At 46.6% G+C, this 22,648-nt stretch overlaps 1 protein-coding gene across 4 annotated transcripts in view; it reads right to left on the minus strand.

The window, feature by feature from the left end:
* The window catches only part of AMOTL1 (angiomotin like 1), a 133,784-nt gene that overhangs the window by 98,384 nt on the left and 12,752 nt on the right, over positions 1–22,648 (minus strand). The window contains exon 1 of one of the 4 annotated variants that reach the window (XM_039254985.1): positions 2,002–2,287. The exons of the other annotated variants lie outside the window; for them this stretch is intronic. Coding sequence (XP_039110916.1) covers positions 2,002–2,050 — 49 coding nt within the window. The 5' untranslated portion in view covers positions 2,051–2,287. Of the gene's footprint in view, positions 1–2,001; positions 2,288–22,648 lie in introns of those variants that run through there. 4 annotated transcript variants of the gene reach the window in all.

The raw sequence follows: 22,648 nt of genomic DNA on the forward strand, positions 1-22,648 counted from the left end.
TCAGCAGTGGGGGTCAGTCAGCAGTGGAGGGGCGCTCAGGAGTGGGGGGTCAGTCAGCAGTGGGGGGACACTCAGGAGTGGGGGGCAGTAAGCAGTGGGGGGACACTCAGGAGTGGGGGACAGTCACTAGTGGGGGGTCAGTCAGCAGTGGGGGACAGCCAGGAGTTGAAGGGGCATTAAGCAGTGGGGGGACAGTCAGCAGTGGGGGGCAGCCAGGAGCTGAGGGGTCATTAAGCAGTGGGGGACAGTCAGCAGTGGGGGGCACTCAGCAGTGGGGGGGCAGTCAGCAGTGGGGGGCACTCAGCAGTGGGGGGGCAGTCAGCAGTGGGGGGCAGTCAGGGGAAATCTTAAGTCAGTTTGGAAGGGACCCATGACTGTTCAACATTTCAAGCCTTGACTTTTCACTTCCCGAAAAGGAAGGAAGTTTTTTGGAATAGTAGCTATTAATATTCCTCTATTCTGGTTTTACTCGCTTATGACAAGTAATATTATTGTTTGGGGTGTTCCAAAGCATCTTCGCGTAACACAACTGGCTCTCCTGGCCCCCTACCGACGCCATCACCATGGACTGCATAGGCAGTTGGAAAGCTCGATTCTCATAACATGCCTCGAAAGAGGAAATGGGCAACCACGTCCGCACTTTATCAGGGCTGAGCAAAGATGAGGGACCAAGGGCACAAAATGTTCGGTCCCAACCGCAAAGCCTCAGGAGGCCGCACGATCAGGGCGCCCGTCTACTCAAGTCCCAGTCCAGGTGATCCGTACACCAGCCGGGCATTTTTCATAGCACTCGCCATCTGAAGACAGTAAACCAACACCCAAGCCAAAATAGCAAAACACCTTCAAACAAAAATGGAAAGGGAAAGCCAGCCACCAATCCAGACACCACAGAGCAGGGCGTGGCGCGGCGCGGGAGCTGCGGGCCGGGAGCCGCGGGCCGGGAGCCGCGAGTCTCCGCCTGGGCTCCTAAGGGGGAAACTTGGAAACCGCGCTGGGAGCTCAGCGCACGAGGCGGGGGCCCCGGCGGAGGGCGCGCGCCGCGTCGTGCGTTCCGCCGCCGCCTCGTCCTCCAGCCCGGCAGCCTCCGGAGCGCACTCGGCCCCTGCCCCAGCTCAGGGCTCCCCGCTCCGCTCGGCTGTCATCGGCCGACGCGCCACTCTCCCTCCTGGCACAAATGTCACATCCCAAGAAAAACCAGCTCCACTTGGAAAGTTTCATTTCTCCCCCCCATGAAACCAGATTCTTTTAAAGGCAGCACTAACAGCAAGGGAGAGCCGAGCCTAACTCCCCAGCTTCTGTCGAAGAAACTTCTCTGGGGAGAACAAAGGAGCAGCAGCTAAGGCGATCCGAGCCCCGGGGTCTGGGGCGCGACCCCTTCGCCGCCCCCACCCGACAGAGCCGAGACTTCCCCGCGGGGAGGACGGGTCCCGCCGGGACGCCGCATCCCGTGGGGCGGGCCCGGTGCGCGCCTTTGTCTCGCGCGGAGGGCAGCGGCCACCGGCCACCCGCTTCCGCCCCTCCTTCGGCCGCCGGGGGACCCGCGCGCGGGCGCGTCTCGGAGAATGCAGCCATATGGCAGCGCCCCTCCAGAAAAGGCCAGCCCCGCCTCGGAGGGCGCACCCGCACCCCGGGGCCCCGGCCCGGCGGGCCCACGCAACTTCCCGGGTTCGGATGGGGCGCGGGGCGGCGAGGCGATCCCACCCGCCCGCACCGAGGGCCTGCACGGGGCTCGGGAACAGAGTTCTGCTGCTGCTTCTTTTTTTTTTTTTTTTTAACACATCTGGGTAAGGAAGAGCGAGATTGCGGTGGCTGACACTCCCGGCCCCCGGCGCCCAATCGGCTGCCCAAGTCGCCGGGGAGCGGGGCAGATCTGAGCCCCGGGCCCCCAAGGAGAGCCCGTGCCCGGGGGAGAGCAAGCGGTGGAACAGTACGGGTAGGCTGGGTCCGTCGCGTGGGAGACCCGGGGGCGCCCTCCCCGCGTCCGGAGCGGGGACTGGTTACCTTTCACGGCTGCCTCACAAGTTCCCCGGCGCAACTTTGCCCTCCACATGAGGCGACCATGGCTAGCTCAGTGGCGCGGCTGGGGAAGGAGGCCGCCGGGCAGCGTGCAGGGCATGGCGCGGGGCAGCGCGGGGCAGCGGCGCCCGACAGTCAGCCCCATTCACACAGGAAGGAGAGGAACGCCAGGGCTTCGCCTCCAGCCCCGAAGCCGACCGCCCGCCGCTGCTGGGTCCTAGAGCGTCCCGCGCGCTCGGCCGCCGCCCGCGCTCCCCGCTCCCGGCTCCCCGAGCTCCGGCCGGGGAGGGTCGTCCGGCTCGTCACTGTAACCCTACACTCCACCCCCGCCCCGGCGCCTGGCCGCTGGGCCCTAGAGCCCGCCTGCAGCCGCCCGCCACCCCTCCCGGGCCGGGACGTCGCCCGCTGAAATTGCCCCGAGCTCGAGCTGACGTGTCTCCCTGAGCGTTTAGGAGGGCGACAGCCTCCGTGGTTGTGTTCCCTGCCGCGGCTTAATTAATGTCAGACTCAACAGCTCTCCCCCCCCCATCGGCTCTCTCTTCCTTCCCTCCAGGCCAACTCCGGCAGAAATCGGTTTCCCAGTCTGCCCTCGAAGTCCAGATAGGTTACGTTTAGGATTTTTTTTTTCTTTCTTCTTCAGTGGAATTTCCAGGTGAAAAGTGGCCACACTTCTCTTGGCGTTCCCCAGGCCCTGGTGCGTCTATCACGCACTGGGATTGGGCGACTAGCCCCAGCCTTCGACTCAGTTGACCAGCAGAAGGGCCAAAACCGATCTTACAGCCTCAGATATTAAATGTGTTGGCAGACTGTACATCCTGTGACCACAAACCCACAGGCTGTTATCTGCCCTATGGGAGGCATAGAAAGGGGCTCTGGAAAAAGGATGCAGATTCTGCCCCTCCTCTTAAATTAAGCTGTATTAAGAAATCCTACTCCCCCATCCCATTATGCTCAGTTATTCTGGGTAGACCTCTGATGCCTGGATCTGGGGATCTGGAAGCACAGGACCATAACATTTCTCCGTGGCTCTCAGGGGCCAGCTGTGCTGCTCTGGAGGTGCAGAGCCCAGGGAATAGAACAGTTGGCAGAAGATGTTACCAGGACAGTCAGTACATACCACACCTCTTATCTTGTGCTCCTCTCCTCTCTTTGCCCTCTCACTAGACCACGATTTCTTCTGGGATTCCTGCCTGGATTGTGGCAATTACCCAATTAGTCAGTCAGAAGCTGTACCCTTCTAGTCAGTTCTGGTGGATTATATATCCTGATTCCAGTCTATTCTTCTGCTTCCTCTGATGGCTGAGTAACCTCTGCTCTCAAGATAAAACCCAAATCCAGTAGTTTAACAATCATTTACCAAACCTACTACATTTTAAGTCAGCTACCCTAAGACTTGATAGCACATAAATGACACAAAAAGAAACAACAGCTAACTGGCCTTTTAAGGATTTATTTAGACCAGATATGCAACCAGAAAACCAGAAAGCACTGGAGAAGCCTGAAAAATGTGGAAAAAAGAACTGACTACATGCAGGAGAAAGGAAAGCCTTGAAGAGTGGTGGTATTCAGACACGGGTAGCATCTGTAGGAATTTAGTATAGTCTGAGGAAGAGGTAATGGATGGGAAAAGGAGGAAAAGAAGGAAGGAAACTGACATTAATTGCCCCCATTAGATAACACACTATATCCTAGGACGCAGCAAAATTCAGTAGTTACAAGCATCCACTAGAACAAAACAGGTATGGGTGGAGTCACAGCCCACACACTGTGTGACCTTGGGCAAGTCACTTAACTTTTCAAAACTTCAGTTTCATTTGCAAGGCACTAGAAATAACCATCACACAGTGGTTGTAAGGATGGAATGAAGTAACAAATGTGAAAAACTTAGCATAATGCATGAAAGTGCTGAACATATACTTGCTATTATTATTTCAAGCTACCCTTCAATAACCCTGTGAAATAGGGAGCCAATCTGGAAATAGTTACAGGAAGCAGTGACATGGGACGTTGGAGCAAAGGAGATGGAAAGGAAGAGAAAGATACCATGCAGATACCAAGTCTTTGAAGATATCAAATATAGGGAAGATACCAAATCTTTGAAGCAAGATTTTACTTTTTATGGTGACCAGATAGGAGGAAGAACAAAGTAATCAAGTTAATCCAGGTTTTGAGCCTGGGTCATAGGAAGAATGGCCCATTCCTGGAAGACTGGGTCATTGGATGAATGCTAGAAGAAGCCAAGCTGGCGGCTGGGGAGGGACTGGTTTGAGAAAGATGTTAGAATACTTACTGTCTTCTCAGCAATAGGAAATATGGAACAAGAAACTGGGTAAGAAGCAGAGAACAGAGGTGTAGAGAAAAATAGAAATGAAGCTATGAACATCGGTTTACTTGGACAATGTCCAGGGCGAGAAATAGGGAAAGGAGGAGGAAGACGAGGAAAGGCTGGAGAAGTAGAAGAGTGGGAAGGTGGGAAGGCATGGAAGCCAGAGAAAGTTGTGAGATGGTCCCTCTATCAAGCGCCACAGATCCCCAGACTTCCCATGAAGTGGTAGGTAACCACTTTGGGGCTCAACAGTCTGCTGACTGGAGTGAGTGGACTTAGCCTAGGCTCTTCAAATTGATACCAAGTAATAATACAGGGTCCAATGCATGACAGGCCAATGTTTCCCCTCCATGCACCTTAATGTCCTCAACTATTAATAATCACTACATCAAATACAGAAAATGAATAATCTTCCATATCAAATATGAAAAACATAGATATATCCGACTCTCTTGTTCAGGAACTAAGGCCTGAGAAAAAGACCTCAAATTTGACTAGCAAGAAGTTATCAATAACCTTTTACAGATTCCAACATGTGGTTGGGAGCAAATAGAAATGAGGTATATTGACAATGAAAAACTGAAGAAAAAACTGAAGGCAGCTTTACTAGCAGTAAGGTAGCAAACCAGTAGGCATCTGTATTTTCTTTGGATCTGTATACCCACTTAAAGGTCAGCATTCTTTCTAAAGTGACCCAGTTGTCTTTCACTCACTCCTAGGAAGTTAAGAAGACGATGGAACAATTTCAGCACTCTTAGGGACAACTCAAAGGACAGTCTTTAACTTCAAACAGGGCACGTACTAGGATGTTCCAGACCAGACCAGAGGCTGCCAGCAGAATGAGGTGACAGAGGCATCCAGGGAGAGGAGAATGAACATGATCTTTAGAGTCAGTCCCAAGTTCTAGTCCTGGGTCCACCTGTTTCCAGCTAGGGAGAGTAACATAACATGGGCTTCAGCCTCTGCCTCTGTGAAATGGGAAGAATTATCCTTACCTCATTGGCTGATTGTGAGGATTAAATTAGGTAACACATGTCAAGGGCCAGACACACAATAGAAATTCAGTAAAAGAAACCCTTCCACTTTTCCTTCCGTGACTTGAAATACCAAGGAATTGAAATTCTCTTTTAAAATGCAAGCCTCCTTTCCCCTCACTATTCTTCTCTGCACCCTCAAAACATCCTTTAAAGTCCTTATTAACTACTACATTGACTAGGATGGGCCCCACAAATGGGTCTGAGCTTACTAGAAGGGAAACAACAGACGGCAAAAGGAGAGCGGTCATGACCACAGAAGAGACCGCTCCTGCACAGCATCGCCTACAACAGATGACACTCCATTGGGTAATTCTCAACCAGTGCCTGTTGAGTGCACAAACCAATGACTGAATGTAGCCAGGCTGTCCTTATCAAAATGCTTGTTTGGCTTCCAGAACACGGAAGGACATTTTTTAAGCCCAAGTTCTTTAGTGCTTCCCAAAGTGTGACTGATAAACCAGAAATATACAAATTTAAATTTCTGATGTCCCCAGCTCCAAATTCTAGAGGTTCAGAATCTCCAAGGGTAACATCCCAGAATTCACTCCGACTCCTAGCACACTGAAGTTTGAGGGCCATGCACAATGGTCTCCCACTGGCTCCTTGCGGTCAGGGTGCTCTCACGATTCTCCTTCAGAAGCGTGCACTACATCAGAGCTTTGTATTATAAAGGTAAAGGATGGTGGCTGACATATTAGAGGATAAGAATAAAACATTATGGGAGCACAATGGAGTGATTGATTCTGTACAGTAGGCAAAGGACAAGTTCCGAGAAGTCCAAGTGCTGAGAAAGAGGGCACTACTAACATAGACATGGACACAGGAAAGGAAAGCACACACTGTCGGGTTGCCCAGCACCTTTCCTTGGAACCTCTTCTTCTTTTCATAAACACAAAATGGTCATTCCTCCATCCCCAGATATGAGAATTGCCATATTATTGCCAGGCAAGAGGATTTCTTCCAAAATGTTCTTTCAGTTCTCTGTTTTACAAAGATAATAGTTGTAATTTTTTCCCCCTGATTGTTTCCAAGTATAAAATCACGTTCTTGAATAAGCTTTTTCACATGGCCCAGGCTTCCTCTGGAGATTCTGACACACGCCCTGCCCCCCACCTTGCAAACTGTCGACAGGAGCAAAATTCGGGGAAAATTGGGAGGGCCTCAAGTAGAGGGGGCAGGGCAACATTGTGTGCAGAAGGGAAGGGTCAAGGAATGAGCACCTGCCAGGCCAGACCGACTAAGAATGGAAGACTGAAGAACAAAGAAGTGGAAGATACACAAGGTGAGGCACCTCTGAAGTTCTGGAAATACCAGGTGCCTTAGGTGAGGTGAGGGAACTGCTCCACGGACAAGCTCCATGTTATATAACAGAATAGGTCATTTAGAAACCCTGTTCCATTGGAAGCTTACCCAAGGACTCTGCTGATTATGAAAAAATTTCCCAACAAACATTTATTAAGTACCTGCTGAGGGCCAGGCTCTGTGCTGCCATCCTACATGGGCGTCAGGCTCGTTTAGTAAGTTATAGATCGAGGCCTGTTTGTCTGGATGCTTTTAGCTTCACCACCCATTGTGACACACCAGTCTCTTCTTGCCCGTGGCTTTCTCCTGTGAGTGTATTACCGAGGATGCACTAAACACATGATTTGATCTATATAAAAGACAACGAGCAGAGGGTAGACATGATCATGTCCAGGAAACATGAACCTACACAAAATAGCTAAGGAGGAAGAATGGGGACAATGGCCTCAAACAAACCTGGGGTCAGATCCTGACTCAGGAGCTAGGAATTCTTTATAAAGAGGCTGGCAAGTAGCGGGTATTTAATGAATAATAGTCATTTTGATTATTAATTGCTATTAGTATAGAAATCCTGGGAGTATTGAAAGCTCCTGCTTTTTGGTTGATTGGGTTTTTTTCAGGGTTTCTCAGGAGCAGCGCTACTGACATTTTGGACCCAATAAGTCTGTTGTGAGGGGATGCCCTGGGCATTGTAAGGTGTTTCTAGAAACATCCCTGGCCTCCTCTCTGCAGATGCCAGGAGCAACCACACCTCACCCCAGGTGGTGGCAACTAATAGTATCTCCACTCATTGCCAAATGTCTCCTATGGGGTAAAATTGTCCCCCGATGAGAAACCTCTGAGGGAGCTTAGTAACTAATGGTGCCCAGTTTACAGGTTCCCAAATTTCTAACCATATCGACCATTCTGTTGAATTGTTGGGGGAATCCAATTGCAGACGAACAAGAGGCAGCGTCAGTTCTGTTCATGCTATAGTATATCATGATATGACAATTTCTTCCTTTTCCTCTTTTCATGAACAAGAAGCTTGATTTTCTCTATTTCCAATGATGATGTAGACACATTCGGGGTTTCCCCCCCAAAACTGGAATCATAATGAGTTTCTAAAACAACAGCAACATAAAGTCACTATTAAAAACAAGGATTGTCTCAGTAACTGGAAATAACTTAGGTCAGAATGTTAGTCCTTCAGACTGTCTGTTGTCACCATTCAGAAAAGGATGCTTGGGTGTTTTATTATGCAAACATGTCTGTCCTTAGCTCAAACAATAGTGAGAAGGATGGTCCCTCCACAACCTATACAGCAGTTCTGGTTCTTTTCTTTCTAGAATATACACTAAAGATGGCATGCCTTTTACTTTAAATGCCAAAGACAGAGAAGTGGGGATGCTCTCACCATTCCTAATGGCTTCAGCTATTCTAGGTGGTTTAATTTAGGAGAAAAATAGCGTCTTACAGCATGAAATCAGACTTGGGGGGAAAGTTAAAGTTCAGATCAGTTTTTTTAAGTTTATTTATTTATTTTTGAGAGAGAGAGAGAGAGAGAGAGATAACGTGAGCAGGGGAGGGGCAGAGAGAGTGAGAACTTGCGAGAGAACCCCAGGCAGGTTCCTTGCTGTCAGCACAGAGCCCGACGCAGGGATCCATCCCTTGAATCATGACATCACGACCTAAGCCAAGATCAAGAGCCAGACGATCAACCAACTGAGCCACCCAGGCGCCACTAAAATTCACATCTTAACTGATAAGTTATCCATCCAGAAATCAGAACGTATTTTTTGTGTGTCAGCAATAAAGCCAGTATCACACCAAGCAGAAAAGAATCTTCAGAAAAGTCAAAGGTAGAAAGGGGAATAATGAGAAACAACTAGAGAAAATGAAGACCTTAATAAAAGTACTAACGGAAAGGATTAATCGAAAGCGCACTAGCGTTTGAAAGAAGACAAAGCTACGTGCGAGCTGCGATGTACATTCATTCATTCATTCATTCATTCATTCATTTAAAACCTATTGTTGATCACATTGACTAATAAGCCGGACTCTGCTAGGCGCGTGAACACTGTGGTGTGGGCTCTGTCTTACTAACATGCATGCAAATACATCTATACTTACACATTGCTCTGTGTGTGATGAAGAACGGGAGTGGAGCACAGTAACAGAGACTAACGATGGAGCAGGGTGGCTACTTAGGGGGCTGGAAAGGGAAGGCATCTCCGAGGTGGTGGCAGAAGAGGCAGGGAGCGCCCCAGCTGGGCAAACAGCATGTGCAAACATTCTGAAGTGGAGAAGAGCTCAGTGAGAGAGAACTTGAAGGAGACAAAGGAGGAGAGGGCCTCCAGGGGATGGGCCCTGGAAGACTTCCACAGGAATGTTACCAGCCTCCCTTACCCAGTGTCTGCGAATAGTCCCTTGCTCTTCAACCTTTACGACATAAGGTATGCACAATATGAGTTTCAAATTAAGTGGAAGAGAGATAAGGAACATCAGAAAATGAACAACTTGGGATAAACAATAAAAATCATCAAATGGAAATAACCTGAAAGTGATAGCCACGGTCTATGTTATTTGGTCACAGTATCTACCTGAAAGACGCGGTCTGACCAGAGGCGTCGACTGAGTCCCACTGAGAACAGGGAAAGACCCAGGATCCTCAGTGCTGGCAGGGCAGAGGCTCTGCATCATAGTCACTGCTGGGTCCCACCCCACATATTCTGATTCAGTAAGTCAGGGTGGGGCCCAAGAATTGCATTTCTAACAAGCTCCCAGATGACGCTGATGCTCCTGGTCCATGGACCACACTTTGAGAACCGCTGGTATAGGACATTAGGGGACCTAGGTGTCCGTGCACTCCGAATCCCAGCCTAAATGAGGGAACAGGCCTTGTGCCTGTTGTAGAAGAACGATCAAAACCCGGTTTTCTGTCTTGAACTAGCATGCACAGCATAGTGTTTCTTCTGTGCCAGGTGATTTCATACATTATCTCATTCCATTGGTATATCATTCTCTGCACGGTAGGTGTTATTATCCACGTTTTACATATGAGGAAGTGAGACTAGGTGAGGTTGTGTGAACTTCCAGGCATCACACGGTCACTAGTGAGAAGCAAGACTCAAGCCTGGTTTCAGAGTGGAGCCCCTGTTCTCAATCACTGCACCATATTGCTTCCCAAGCAGGTGGTTCTTCCTCCCAGCTCTCTGGGCAGGAGAGATTCCCCCTCCCTTTCCTCCAGACAGCACTGCACCACTGGGCACCGTGAGGCCCGACCCTAGTGCTCTTAGTGAAGAAGCTAGACAGTCTTCATAGACTCCAGGGTGGCTCTTAGGGACCTGAACTTGTTACTAAGTTCTTCCCTTTCCTTATGGGAGGGAGCAAGATGTGTTAAGCACCCCCCAAAGCACCATGCTAGATATGTTAGACACCACAGGTAGTTTCCAATCTGTGCACTCCATGCTGAGTTAAGTATTTTAAAACACAGGTTGAGGGGCCTAGGACCAGCTCCCTTGCTGCCACGTAGAAGTTACATTACTGGTTAAATCGCTTGACTTTATGAAAGTTCAGTTTTTCTTCTTTTAATAAGTAGTAATTACAATAGCATCCACTTCAAAGCGTTCTGAGAAATCCATGAATCAGTAGCATGTAAAGTGTAAAAGGCTCAGCCTTGTGCTTAGCAAGTGGCACATACTCCATAATTATTAGCTGTTATTACTAACCTGTTATCTATTTTCTTTCAAAATATGGTCGTTTGAAGAGGAGATTGAATTCCTGCTGTGTCAGACACACGGTTTCTCTTTGTTTACATTTTTTGCATTTGGGAATATTTAATGGGTAGATCAGGAACCATGAATGGGGGGTATCTGAATTTGAGCGCCCTCCGCCACAATTAGGAAAAATATCTCCATATACCCTTAGAGACAAAATTAAAAAAATGGGTTAGACTCAGTATTTTAGGTAAGTTAAAAATATGAAATAACCATACACAGTGAGTATTGATTAATGGAGTGATAGTAACTTAGATGGGAGGTTGAGATCAAGGGGTGTGTAATGCTCAGGCTATATGTGAGGCCATACACCTCACTGTGTTTCAATGTCAGGTTACAGTGAAACCTTCCTCAAATAGAAAGCACTCAGCAGATGCTGAACAGGATGGAATGGAGAAACCGGGGAGTATTAAGAACAGTACATTGTGTGGAGAATATTAAGATACAATTTGATAGCTATCTTCAAATATTCTGGTAGCTTTTGGAATGAAAGGAAGAACAGACTCATTCTATATTTGCCATTTAACACTCTAGAGTATTGTTTTTTAAGCGGTAGTTGGCAACCCATTAGCAGAAATCAGTTGAACGGGCAGAGCAGCATTTTAAATAAGTAAAATAGAACATAATGGAAAATATCAAATGTAGCCAATATAATAAAGGGTAATTACTATCGCATGAAACTTCTGTCTTAGTTATATTTATATTAACATTTGTATGTGTGAGTCTAAATGTAAAACGTATCCTGATACTGGGTCACAGTAAGAAAAGATGTTGAAAGCTCTAGACAACAAAACACGGGTGCAAGACGCAGAAAATCAGGTTTTAGCTCCCTCCAAGGCAGATGTTAGAATAATGCTCCCTGCACAGGAATAGAGACCAGGTTTCTCGGGTGGTGGGACCCCCACACAAGTATCACCCCTCTGGTGATGACCAGCGTGGGCTCAGTGGCGATGCATTACAGAAGGAGGGCTCTGCGTGTTCGCTCCTCTGTGTACTCTGAGAAGTGAACGTAAGATGCGCTGACTCTCCAAAAGGGAGTAGACAGGACCTGAGCTTCTGTTACAAGAGACCATGGAAAACCATCAGAACCTGAATATCCAGACTGCAGAAGCCATCCAGCCTCTCTAGGAGGAGTTGCTCTGTGTTTATATATTACACAGACGGAGCATGCATCAAATCCCTGAAGTTGTTTAGGTTTTCTACTGTAGGATTAATTTCCAGCATCCTTTTCTAATTGAGGTGATGAAATAACTCAGACATCAGCAATCAGGCCTCATTGATTGAGTTGTGTTTTATCACACCTCCTACCCGGGCAAGCCAAAACCCGGTGCAAAGAACGGAGCCTCCCCAGACGCTGCTCCCACAACTAGCGCTGCCAGATAAAACACGCGACACCAGTCGGATTTGAACCTCAGGAAAGCAGCAAAATTTGTCTAGTATAGTATGTCTCAAGTATTGCAGAGGACATGCATATACTCTTAAAATCATATGCTGTTTATGTAAAATTAAATTTAAGTGGGGATCCTATATTTTTGTTTGCTAATTCTGACTGAGGATTCTTGAGTCTCTCATTTGGTAAACAATGTGGAAGGTCAGCACCAAGGAGCTGATGGTAGAAAAAAGCCATAATGATGCTAATAACCAAAAAAAGAGTGAAATTCAAATGAACATGGAAGTGAACAATGCTGTGTGAAAGGATGCTGTGGAGAATGGGTCCCTTCCAGAAAGCCTGGCTGGTCCTTCCTCAGCCTCCATGACCAAGTCAGGTCCTCTCCCTGGGGTCTCATGCCCTCCTGGTACACTTCCCTTACCGCACTTACCATAATAATAATAATTGCAACCACACACAGAGTGCCAACTGTGTGCTAAGTACTTTGCATATACTGTCTTATTTAATCCCTCCCAATTACTCTATGAAGTCAGTACGTGCACCCCCATATCACAGATGAGTAAACTGAGGCCTAGAGAATGAAGATAACCTGCTCAAGCTCCCCAGTCAGTAAGTACCCATGGGCTTGGAGGAGCCAGAGCTCCACACTGTGAATTTCCTGTTAACTGGGTTTTCTCCTCCACTTAGATCATCACTTCTTTAAGAGAAGGATTGTGTCTTTTCACCCTCGCGTCCCCAAGCCTAGCCTGCAATGTGTGGCAAGTTGTAGGCAGTACTGTAAACAGGTCAGCTTACATGTTTACAGTTAGATAGACGTACTTGCAAATCATGGTTCTGCCAAGAATCTGCCACTGAGAATCAGGAGTTTGGGTTCTTATAACTTACTCTGGGATTGAGGACGGTGGGTAAGAACCTTAGCAGTTAAGAACAGAGCTGGACTCAAGCTCTGGCTCCACACCCACCAGGTATGATTTGGCAAGTTATTTAACTTCTCTAAGCTTCAGTTCCCAATCTTTAAAAGGAGGGAAATAATAGTACTTGCCTCACAAGATGTGTTTTTTAGATGACAGACATAAATGTCTTAGCAAGATACCTAATGCATGGAAAGCACTCAACAAACATCAGCTCTTTTTAATATAGTGCATTTAAAAAATGTTTGTTTATTTTGAGAGAGAAGAGAAGGAGCGTGCAGGCACGAGTGCACATGCAAGCGGGGGAGGGGCAGAGAGAGAATGCCCAGCAGGCTCTACTCCATCCACACAAAGCCATGTGGAACACGGTCTCGTGAGCTGTGAGATCATGGCCTGAGCTGAAATCATCAAGGGTGGATGCCTAATCGACTGAGCCACCCGGGCGCCCCTGTTATAGTGCAGTTAAAACTGCCATTTGAACTGGAGTAAATAAATTTTGGTTAACTCCTAGCGTAAGTATTGCAAGTTTTAGACATAGTTTTTATTCAGGAGATCAGAACTTGGGAGAAATAAATCCCATCGTGTAAATGATTTGGGGGAGACTTATTTTAAAAGTCCTTTTCCCAGAAAAGGAAAGAAATATCCATGACAAGGTCACACTGGGAGCGTGAAATCCGGGCTACCATGTTCTGTTGTGTGGGCTGTTCACTGCACAAGAGTGCCAGGCTGAGGAGTGAATGGGGCAGAGTTGCAAGTCTAGCTTGCACTCTACCCGCTACACTGGCAATACGGTCTCTGCTCTTCATCTGCTTGGAGGGGATGATTTTTTCCTAATTTGCTCAAACGTACCATTTGAGCTTGTGGTCGCTTTAGCTTTACACTTTTGTAGTTGATTCTTTTTTTTCTTTTCTCTTCTTTCACTGTCACTAGATGAGCAGAATAGGAGAGGATAAAGAGAATGGAGGTCAGAAGGAAGGTTTACCTGAAAGTGATGAGGAAATGGGGGTAGGGTGGAGGCAGCAAAAAAGGGTAACACTTATTAAATGCTGGTCATTTGTCAGGCACCGTCCTAAGTGCTTTAGATATGCTAACTCATTTGATCCTGGTTATACTCCTACTAGACAAGGGGAACCACTGGAGGTGAAGGAGGCAGGTGGTCATGGGAAGTTAACCCACACAAGAGGCCCACAGGACAAAAAAACCCCACCTGGAATACTCCTTAGTCCATAGCAAATGCTTGGAATCTGGAATCCTCTTTTGAGTTGGGGGTGGGGGTGGGGGTGGCGGGGAATGGCTCTTAGAGCCAAACAGGAAATATTTTTTGTTAAGGAGATAGTCTCAAGTTCTCTGGATAGTCTCTCAAGCTACAATAATGGACTTTTCTCTTTGGTCAATAGCCAAGGAATAGTACGAGAGACAGAAACACAAATGCCCTGGCAGGTTACAAATCTCAGCAGTAGACTTTCATCATTCAGCTCCCCCTCAATCCCAAACTTTCTGCAGCGTTCATTTCAGACCAGGTTCTGCACTCACATGTCCCTTCCTTCCTTCTCCTAAAAACCTGAGGTTTCCATAAAGTATTTACTATTAAGCAGTGATCTAAAAGCAGCTATAGTCTCCACGGTTCCCAGTAATGTTTTAAAAAAAACAAAAAGCCTCTGAGTTTGAAAATAAATCTTGCTACCAGGTGGTCAGTGATCTTGCCAACTCTGGATTTGGGGGTACAGAGGTCACAGGGAGAGGCAAATTGAGCAGAGATAAATATATATGCATATTGGACATGAAAATAACCACACATGTGTGTCATGATGACGAATGTCCATAACTAGCAAGCCTGTAAGGAGTGTGTTTCCGCAGGCAGCAGACAGCTAGACAGCAAAACCACCCCTGAACATCTGTTTCCCCCATTTTGCCAAAGAGCATTCTTTTTTCATCCTTTTTTATAATTTGACCTGTTCCATTTTCTGGCAGAGAGCCCTACGAAGGCAAGCACTGCTTTTTCTGTCCATATTCCAACTTAAGATGAGAAAAGGAAGGAGGCAACAAGAAAAGGAAGGGGGAGGAGACAGACACAGGGAAACAGGCAGAGATGAGGCTGGGGAGAGAGAGACAGATGGGAGGAGGGAGAAAGGAGGAAAGGGGCAGGAGGAACACACACACACACACACACACACACACACACAGCACACAAGTGATACCAAATCATTTTAATGTGCCTGAGCCCTGAGCAAAACTGCTTTAAGAAAAACACAAACAAGAAAGACATATTCCAGAATGATCATCCAGTAAGAACGTGACCCGAAGATCATAACCACAGTATCCCTGAACAGACCAAGCTAGTTATTTATACTCTCTAGACTTCAGTAGTGCTTAACAATTGATGAAATATCATTGCTTCTAAGTAGTCAGGTTGTGTTTAATATTCAGGAATAACTGGACACGGGCTTATATATTCCTGGTGAAAACATCTTGCTGGCAAGGTAAATGCCCTTTCCATATTCCTGGGGTGTGTATGTGTGTGTGCGTGCATGTGTATGTATGTTTTATCCCATTATTCTATATCTCCTTTCTTGCTCTTCTGTTTAACCAAGGCAGATAGCCATTTATCCCCCCAGAATTTATTGTCACTTTCCCTTTCCTGTTCCCTCTCTCTCCGAACTAGAACACCCTGAGGTAAAGCTTCATCTCCCGGGAAAAGCACAGTATCATTTCACAAACGAACATCAGGAACATGGTGTTCTACCTGAGCCTGAGTCCACCTGCCCTTAGTTTCGTTTGCAGATTCCTCTCCAAGCTCCTACTGCCCTGCCCCAAATCATGCTGCTGCAAAGGTCTCATTTCCTGTAGAAATAGCGTGAGCACCATCGGGAAACCATAAGAGGTTTCCTGTCCCAGGGACTCTAAGCTGTAATACAGAGCAGGAAGAGCAGGAAGTGAATGAAGGAAGCTAGGAGGAGTTTTTCTGGTTGTTGCTTCAGATCCTATTATGGAAAATTCCTTTGGAGCATACTGATCATTATTTGTTGGTCTAAAACAAACATACATGTATATATATACACAGATATGTTTGTTTAACATATATATGTATATGTTTATTTAATATATGTTTGTTTATATATATTGTGCATATACAATATATATAGTATGTATGTATACGTATGTATATGTATCTGTATATATGTGTATATGTACACATGTGTGTATGTGTATGTGTGTGTAAGAGCACCTACCATTCATGCATTTACTCAAAAACTATGTATGGAACAGCTGTATAGTGTACTGCCAAGCCCCGTGCCAGTTACTTTTACATAATTTATTGCATTCAACCCATAACTAAACTCCTCTGGGAGGAGGGCAACTTGTGTAGTCTCCTCCCCAGGAAACTGACATTGGCTCTGGAGCCAAAGATGGTATTTTCGATCTCAGGCTTGCCTCTAACTAGCTGTGTGATCTGGGGAAGATAATTTAACCAGTGTGAGACTCTGTTTCCTCCTCCATCACGTGAAAATAATTCCTTCTGCCCATGGAGTAGTTCTGAGGATGAAATGAGCTGATGTGCCCAACCAAATCAATCACAGGAGACCCTGAGGTGTGCAGATTTAGGGCACTACACCACTGGTGAACTCTTCTGTGGCTGTTGTCTGGGAGCCAGGAGGCCTGACCACACCCTGCAGCAGGGTGAGGTTTCCTGTGAAGGGAATTGAATTTCCCGATGTCAGTCATCCTGAGAAAGTTAAAACAGGGTGAGTATTGCCTCCCTCTCAGCAGCTATGTTTGGGGTCTGTGTAGGAGGAAGGCCGGACAGATAGGCTTCCAAGGGTCAGAGATCTGGGGTGGATCCCAGGCTGGGGTGAATCGCCCTGGCTGTTTGGAGGCCAGCCAGAGTTGGGCAGGTAGCCAATCTGATCCCAGCCCCTTGATGGGTCTGGGTTTGTATAGTAATGAGCAGGATCCAGGCCCACTTGGAGGCTAAAAGAGCACAGAGAAGGGTGGTATCCTCGTCCCCGCAGGGCAACAGAGGGTAGGACACTGGGAGACCACCCAGGCTTGCAGCAAGTGAATGCCAAGCCGCCACATTCTGGTATGAGCAGGGGACAAGGGCAGGGGCAGCCATGGCCAGCATCGTGTGGCCACCGATTTCTGAGGACATGGAGCAGACATCGTGGTGTCCCCTGGCCTCACTAGGTGCATCTGAATTCTAGATCCTCTGGCAAAAGGCTAGAGCAACCAGAATGGACTCTGGATGCAAACAGGCACTCCAGAGATTTCTTGGTGAATTGGAAGGCAGCCTTGGAGAAAGACCTAATCTGTCAATAATATGGACAGTCCAATCCTCAGAAGTCTTTATACTTGAGGACATCAATGTGGGAGACATGATTCAAACTCCAGGCTCAGAAGCTGGGTAGACAGTTTATATCCGTAAAGCACCCATCCGAGTAGGTGCATAATAAGCCCAGCATCAAAGAAGGAAGAAAGTTTGGACGCAGGATACATTTGACTTGGAAGAGATTTGCTCCCAACTTTTGAGCCTTGCTGTATCCTCCTCATGTAGAGTGGGGGAGAGGAGATGAGTGGCAATATTATTTAGTTCATACGCCAAAAGCAAAATCTTTCAAAAGGTTTTGACCATGTTTGAAGGTAAAAGAGCAATTGCCTACGAACATGAAAACAGTACACATTTAAGGATGGCTGCTACTTCTGAGCATCAGCCCTACAACGCATGGACTTCTCACCCCCATGGTTTGAGGCTGTCCTAATGTCATCTCTGTCGTGTCAGCCAGGGCGCTAGCAGTGAATGGATGCTGTGCCTGAAGAGGGTCTGATGAAAGCACCCCTGATGAAAGTGAGCCCATCAGGGTTAAGGGAAAACAAATGGTGAGGAAGCCCCCTGGAGGCAGCCACAGTGGGGGGCTGCTGAGAAGACTCCAGAATCCAGGAAGATGTGATGTCCAAGAGAGGGGGACTCTGGGGAGCTGTGGCCTGGAACAGCACAACCTGCCAGGAAGGGAATAAGTGCCCTGACCTCTCTTTCTTTCCAACCACCCATATCCTGCTGAATCCAACTGGATATTTTCCAGGCGATATATTCCAAAAGGTATGTTTTCCAGGCACACACTAGAATGGCAGAGATGGTATTGGGTCTGGTGGAACCTCAGAAAATAGATGACACAGGATTTTAGAGATTAAGACATGAAGATACAGATTAAGTAATTTGCTCAAGGTCAGGAAGAAAGTAAAATTTAAACTCACACAGTATGACTCCAAGTCCATGTTCTTAACCACTAAGATATATTCCCTATAACTCGTTTAAAAGATTACTAATTATCCAGCACCTCTCTCTGTCTGCCCCCTCCCCAACCATTCTTCTGTTGATGGACTTCACCTTATTCCCATCCAAATTTCCCAGCTTCCTTGGAGCTAGCCATTGGATTAAAGTTCAGGCCAAAGGAACATAGGCAAAATGACATGCACAGCTTTCAGGTTGTGCCTTCCATTTTCCTTCCATCTTTCCGATGGGCTGGGATGTGGATATGATGGTGGGGCCTGAAGCAGCCACACTAAACCACGTGGAAGCAACATTTCAGGATGTTGGAGCACAGAGAAGCCACCATAACAGCACCTGTCCATATTCTAAGTGAAAGAGAAACTAACTTATTTCTTATTTAAGTCACCATCCTTTTAGCTTTTGTTATAGCAGCCAAACCAGTATCCTAAATAATACAACGACGCAGCATCTACATGGCCAGGATATGGTTCAGCCATTGTGGTTGAAGCAATATACCTGGTGGAGACTACTGGTGATCCCAGTGTAAGTGCTCTCTCCTTCCTGGCATATTACTAGGCGACACTGCCCAGCCTCCTTCCTTCTAGGTGAGGCTACAGGACCAGTTCTCACCTTGGGAATATGAGAAGTGAGTATGTTACCTCCAGGTTGAGACAAGTCAACATGAACAAGAAACACTGCCTTTATCACGTTCAGCCACTGACATGTCGGTTTGTTTCTTATAGCAGTTAGCCTATCCTGATTAACTTTACACTGAACAAGCTGCTGCACTCTGACAGACAGAAATACTATATTATCCAGAGCTACGAACTCACCCCCTATCTTAGGAAGGCAAGAAGGGAGGCTGGTAAACATTTAAGTTATTATTTTAAAGACATTACACAATGTCATCATTTATTCTAATACATTCTGCTTGAATGAGGAAGATAAGAATTGCTCAAGAAAAACTCCTTCTCATGGTATATCAGCCCTCAGCAGAGTGGCTCCCAAGAATGGTATTTTCTTTTTTTTAATAATTTTTAAAAATTTACTTATTTTGGGAGAAAGAGAGACAGAGACAGAGGATCCCAAGCAGGCCCTGTGCTGTCAGCACAGAGCCTGATGTGGGCCTTGATGCCATGAACTGTGAGATTATAACCTGAGCCAAAATCAAGAGTTGGTCACTTAACTGACTGAGCCCTCCAGGCACCCTCCAAGAATGTTATTTTCTTTTTTTTTTTTAATTTTTTTAATTTTTTTTATTTTTATTTATTTATTTTTTTTTTACAAATAGTTTATTGTCAAATTAGTTTCTACATAACACTCAGTGCTCATCCCCACAAGTGCCCTCCTCCATGCCCATCCCCCCTCCCCCCCACATCCATCAGTCCTCAGTTTTTGTCAGCATTCAAGAGTCTCTCATGGTTTGCCTCTCTCCCTTTCCCCCACCATTTCTGCCCTTCTTCTCCCCCTTGTTCCTCCGTCAAGTTCCTCCTAATCCTCCTATACGTGCACACATATGATATTTGTCCTTCTCTGCCTGACTTATTTCGCTCAGCATAACACCCTCAAGGTCCATCCATGTTGCTACACATGGCCAGATTTCATTGTTTCTCATTGCCATGTAGTATTCCATGGTATAGATAAACCACATCTTCTGGATCTCTTCATCTGTTGATGGACACTTAGGCTCTTTCCATGTTTTAGCTATTGTGGAGAGTGCTGCTATGAACGTTGGGGTACATGTGCTCCTATGCCTCAGCATTTCTGTATCCCTTGGGTAAATTCCTAGCAGTGCTATTGCTGGGTCATAAGGGAGTTCTATTGTTAGTTTCCTGAGGAACCTCCACACTGTTTTCCAGAGGGGCTGTACCAGTTTACATTCCCACCAACAGTGTAGGAGGGTGCCCGTTTCTCCACATCCTCGCCAGCATCTAGAGTCAAGAATGTTATTTTCAAGGACACTCCTTTAGAGACTTAGAGGAAAGTTCACAGGGTCTGCGCACAGACAGCAACAACTGAGCTTCCTGAGGCATGTCAGAGGGTCAAGCAAGCCCAAAGGGCAGCAAATCAGGAAAAGTAAAGGGAACATGGGACCTGTCTGCTTTTGGGTGGTAGGAGGGGGCTTTCCCCCCACTCTTTCTAAAGTCCAAATTTTCTAAAATAAACAGGTGTTACCTTCATACTAAAAACATGGTTTTAAAACTTGAATTTTTAAGAAAGGTAAAAAATAAGCCTAAAGTGGATAAGCCTAACAAATGAACAAAGGAGAGAGATCTAGGGCACAGGTCAAAGGATCCAGTCCCCAAGGCATGGTTATAACAAGCAGAGGAGCCAATCTTAGAGATATGTATCTGAAAAGACAAAGTCAACAAGCATTTACTGAAGCCAGGCTCTGTGTTGGCTGAGATTTACAAAGAATGAGATGGCCACTGTCTGGGGCAGTAGCTCACAACCTGGGCTACACACTGGAATCACTTGAAATGTGATTTTTAAAAAGCACACTGATGCTTGCGGCCACATTCTAGAAATTCTGATGTGCTTGGTCAGGGTTAAGGCTTGGTTTCAGGACTTTTATTTTTATCTTTTTAAGTTCTTAAAATGTATTTATTTTGGGAGAGAGAGGGTGAGCATGGGTAAGGGAGAGACAGAGAGAGAGAATCCTACGCAGGAGCCCTATATGGGGTTCGAGCTCACAAACCATGAGATCATGACCTGAGCAGAAATCCAGAGCTGGACGCTTAACTGACTGAGCCACCCAGGCACATCAGTTTCAGGACTGTTAACAGCAACCCTGATTCTAACGTGCAAGGTTAAGAACCACTAGGAGGACATGACACATGGGCTTAGTGTTGAAGGAAAGGTAGGAGCCAGCCAGGGGAGAAGAGGAGGGACAGCATATAGGCACAGAGAATAGGGCTGGATTTAGAGGACTCCCCCATGGTTCCAATATAACTACAAAGTTATAGTGGGTGGAGGTGATGCAGATCATGGAGGTATTCCCATGCCTAACCAAGTATCTATCCTCTAAGTAGTAGGGAGTCAATAAACGTCACTAGACAGGAGCAGACATGGTCACATTTGGGTTCAGATGGCTATCACCTCTGCCTATGGATGGGACTACAGAAAGGCTATGAAGGGGTGTGGGTTTTGCCTTCTTAGCAAATGGCACCATAGGGGCACCTGGGCGGCTCAGTCAATTAAGCATCTGACTCTTGGTTTCGGCTCAGGTCATGATCTCACAGTTCATGAGTTCGAGCCCCACATCAGGCTCTGCATTGACAGTGCAGAGCCTGCTTGGGATTCTCTCTCTCCCTCTCTCTCTGCTCCTCCCCTGCTCATTCTTTCAATAAATAAATAAGCAAACTTTTTTAAAAAATCTTAAAGAAAAAAAAAGAAAATGGCACCATCTAGAGAGAGGGCTTATTTCTGGATTCTCCATCATAGGCAGCCTTCAGTACAGCATTCATCTAGAGATAAGACTCTTTTTTCTGTCTTTTCAAAAACTCCTTTTCGGTAACTTAGTTTATTACATGATCTTGCTGCAACACTGAGAATAAACCTGCTAAAGGCCAGGTTTATTGTAGTTCACTTGGAGACTTAGATGACACTTTGGAGGTGAAACAGACTACCAATCATGCCACAAGAAAGCAGTGGGACTGTTACCAAAGACCTCACATGAAAAACCATTCCATGTGCTTCTGCAAGGACAAATTGCTTAAATAATTCAATTGGCCTGATCGCCACCCCTGAGCATCTGTTTTTGGATATGGGTAAGTTGCAGAGAAGTTTCTAGAAATAAAAACATTATCAGTTAATCAGCGGGACAATTGACAAGAGCCATTCCCTTCTGCATGCACAGGAAATAAATATCTTTCAAATGAATAGTAATAACAGCGAGCACTTCATAAAGACCTGCATATATAATGCATGGTACTAGGGCTTTCCATACACCATCTACAACGTCCATGTAAGGTCTCCAGTTGGGTTGAGGAGATAACCAAGGCTCAGAGCGGTTTAGCCGTCTTCCCCAAATCACAAGTAGATGCAGTGATAGACTTCAGACTAAGTTTTTACAACTTCTGGCTACCTCTTCTTCAGGCCCCTCATCTTCTGACCAGGGGCTGAATCCGTGCTCATCTGTGCTCCACAAAGAACGGCAACCTGACAAGCTCATTAACTGCTGTAAGAGGCATTTTCCCCACTGTGTGTCTAAGAAAAGCACCAAAAACTATCATGGCTCTTTCCAAGGGAGAAATGCCAGCTTCCTCTTTGATCTGAGCAGCACGGAAGCAATGCAGTCCCATCCAGTGAGCTGCTCTGACAGGGAGAGAATAACCCTTTGGAGACACCATACACGCAAACAGCATGGCCCATGAATATCAATAATAAGTCTGCAGAGCTACGTACCTCCTTTGGCTCCTCGCAGCATCTCAGGATGCTGGAGCTGGGTGACCCCTTAGAGGTCACCTGGCACAACCCCAGCTTTCCAAAGATGAGAAAACAGGCTACTTAACATATTTATTAAGAACCCTGGTCTCAGGCTCTCAGACTTGTGTTTTCTATTCTCAGTCACCCTGCAATCTCAGAGCCCAGGAGGAAACCCCATGGTTCCTAAAACACTCTCATCTCCTCATGAGAAACT

This window comes from Hyaena hyaena, unplaced genomic scaffold (genome assembly GCF_003009895.1).
Source record: "Hyaena hyaena isolate Hyena2069 unplaced genomic scaffold, ASM300989v1 scaffold_506, whole genome shotgun sequence".
Taxonomy (NCBI): Eukaryota; Metazoa; Chordata; class Mammalia; order Carnivora; family Hyaenidae; genus Hyaena; species Hyaena hyaena.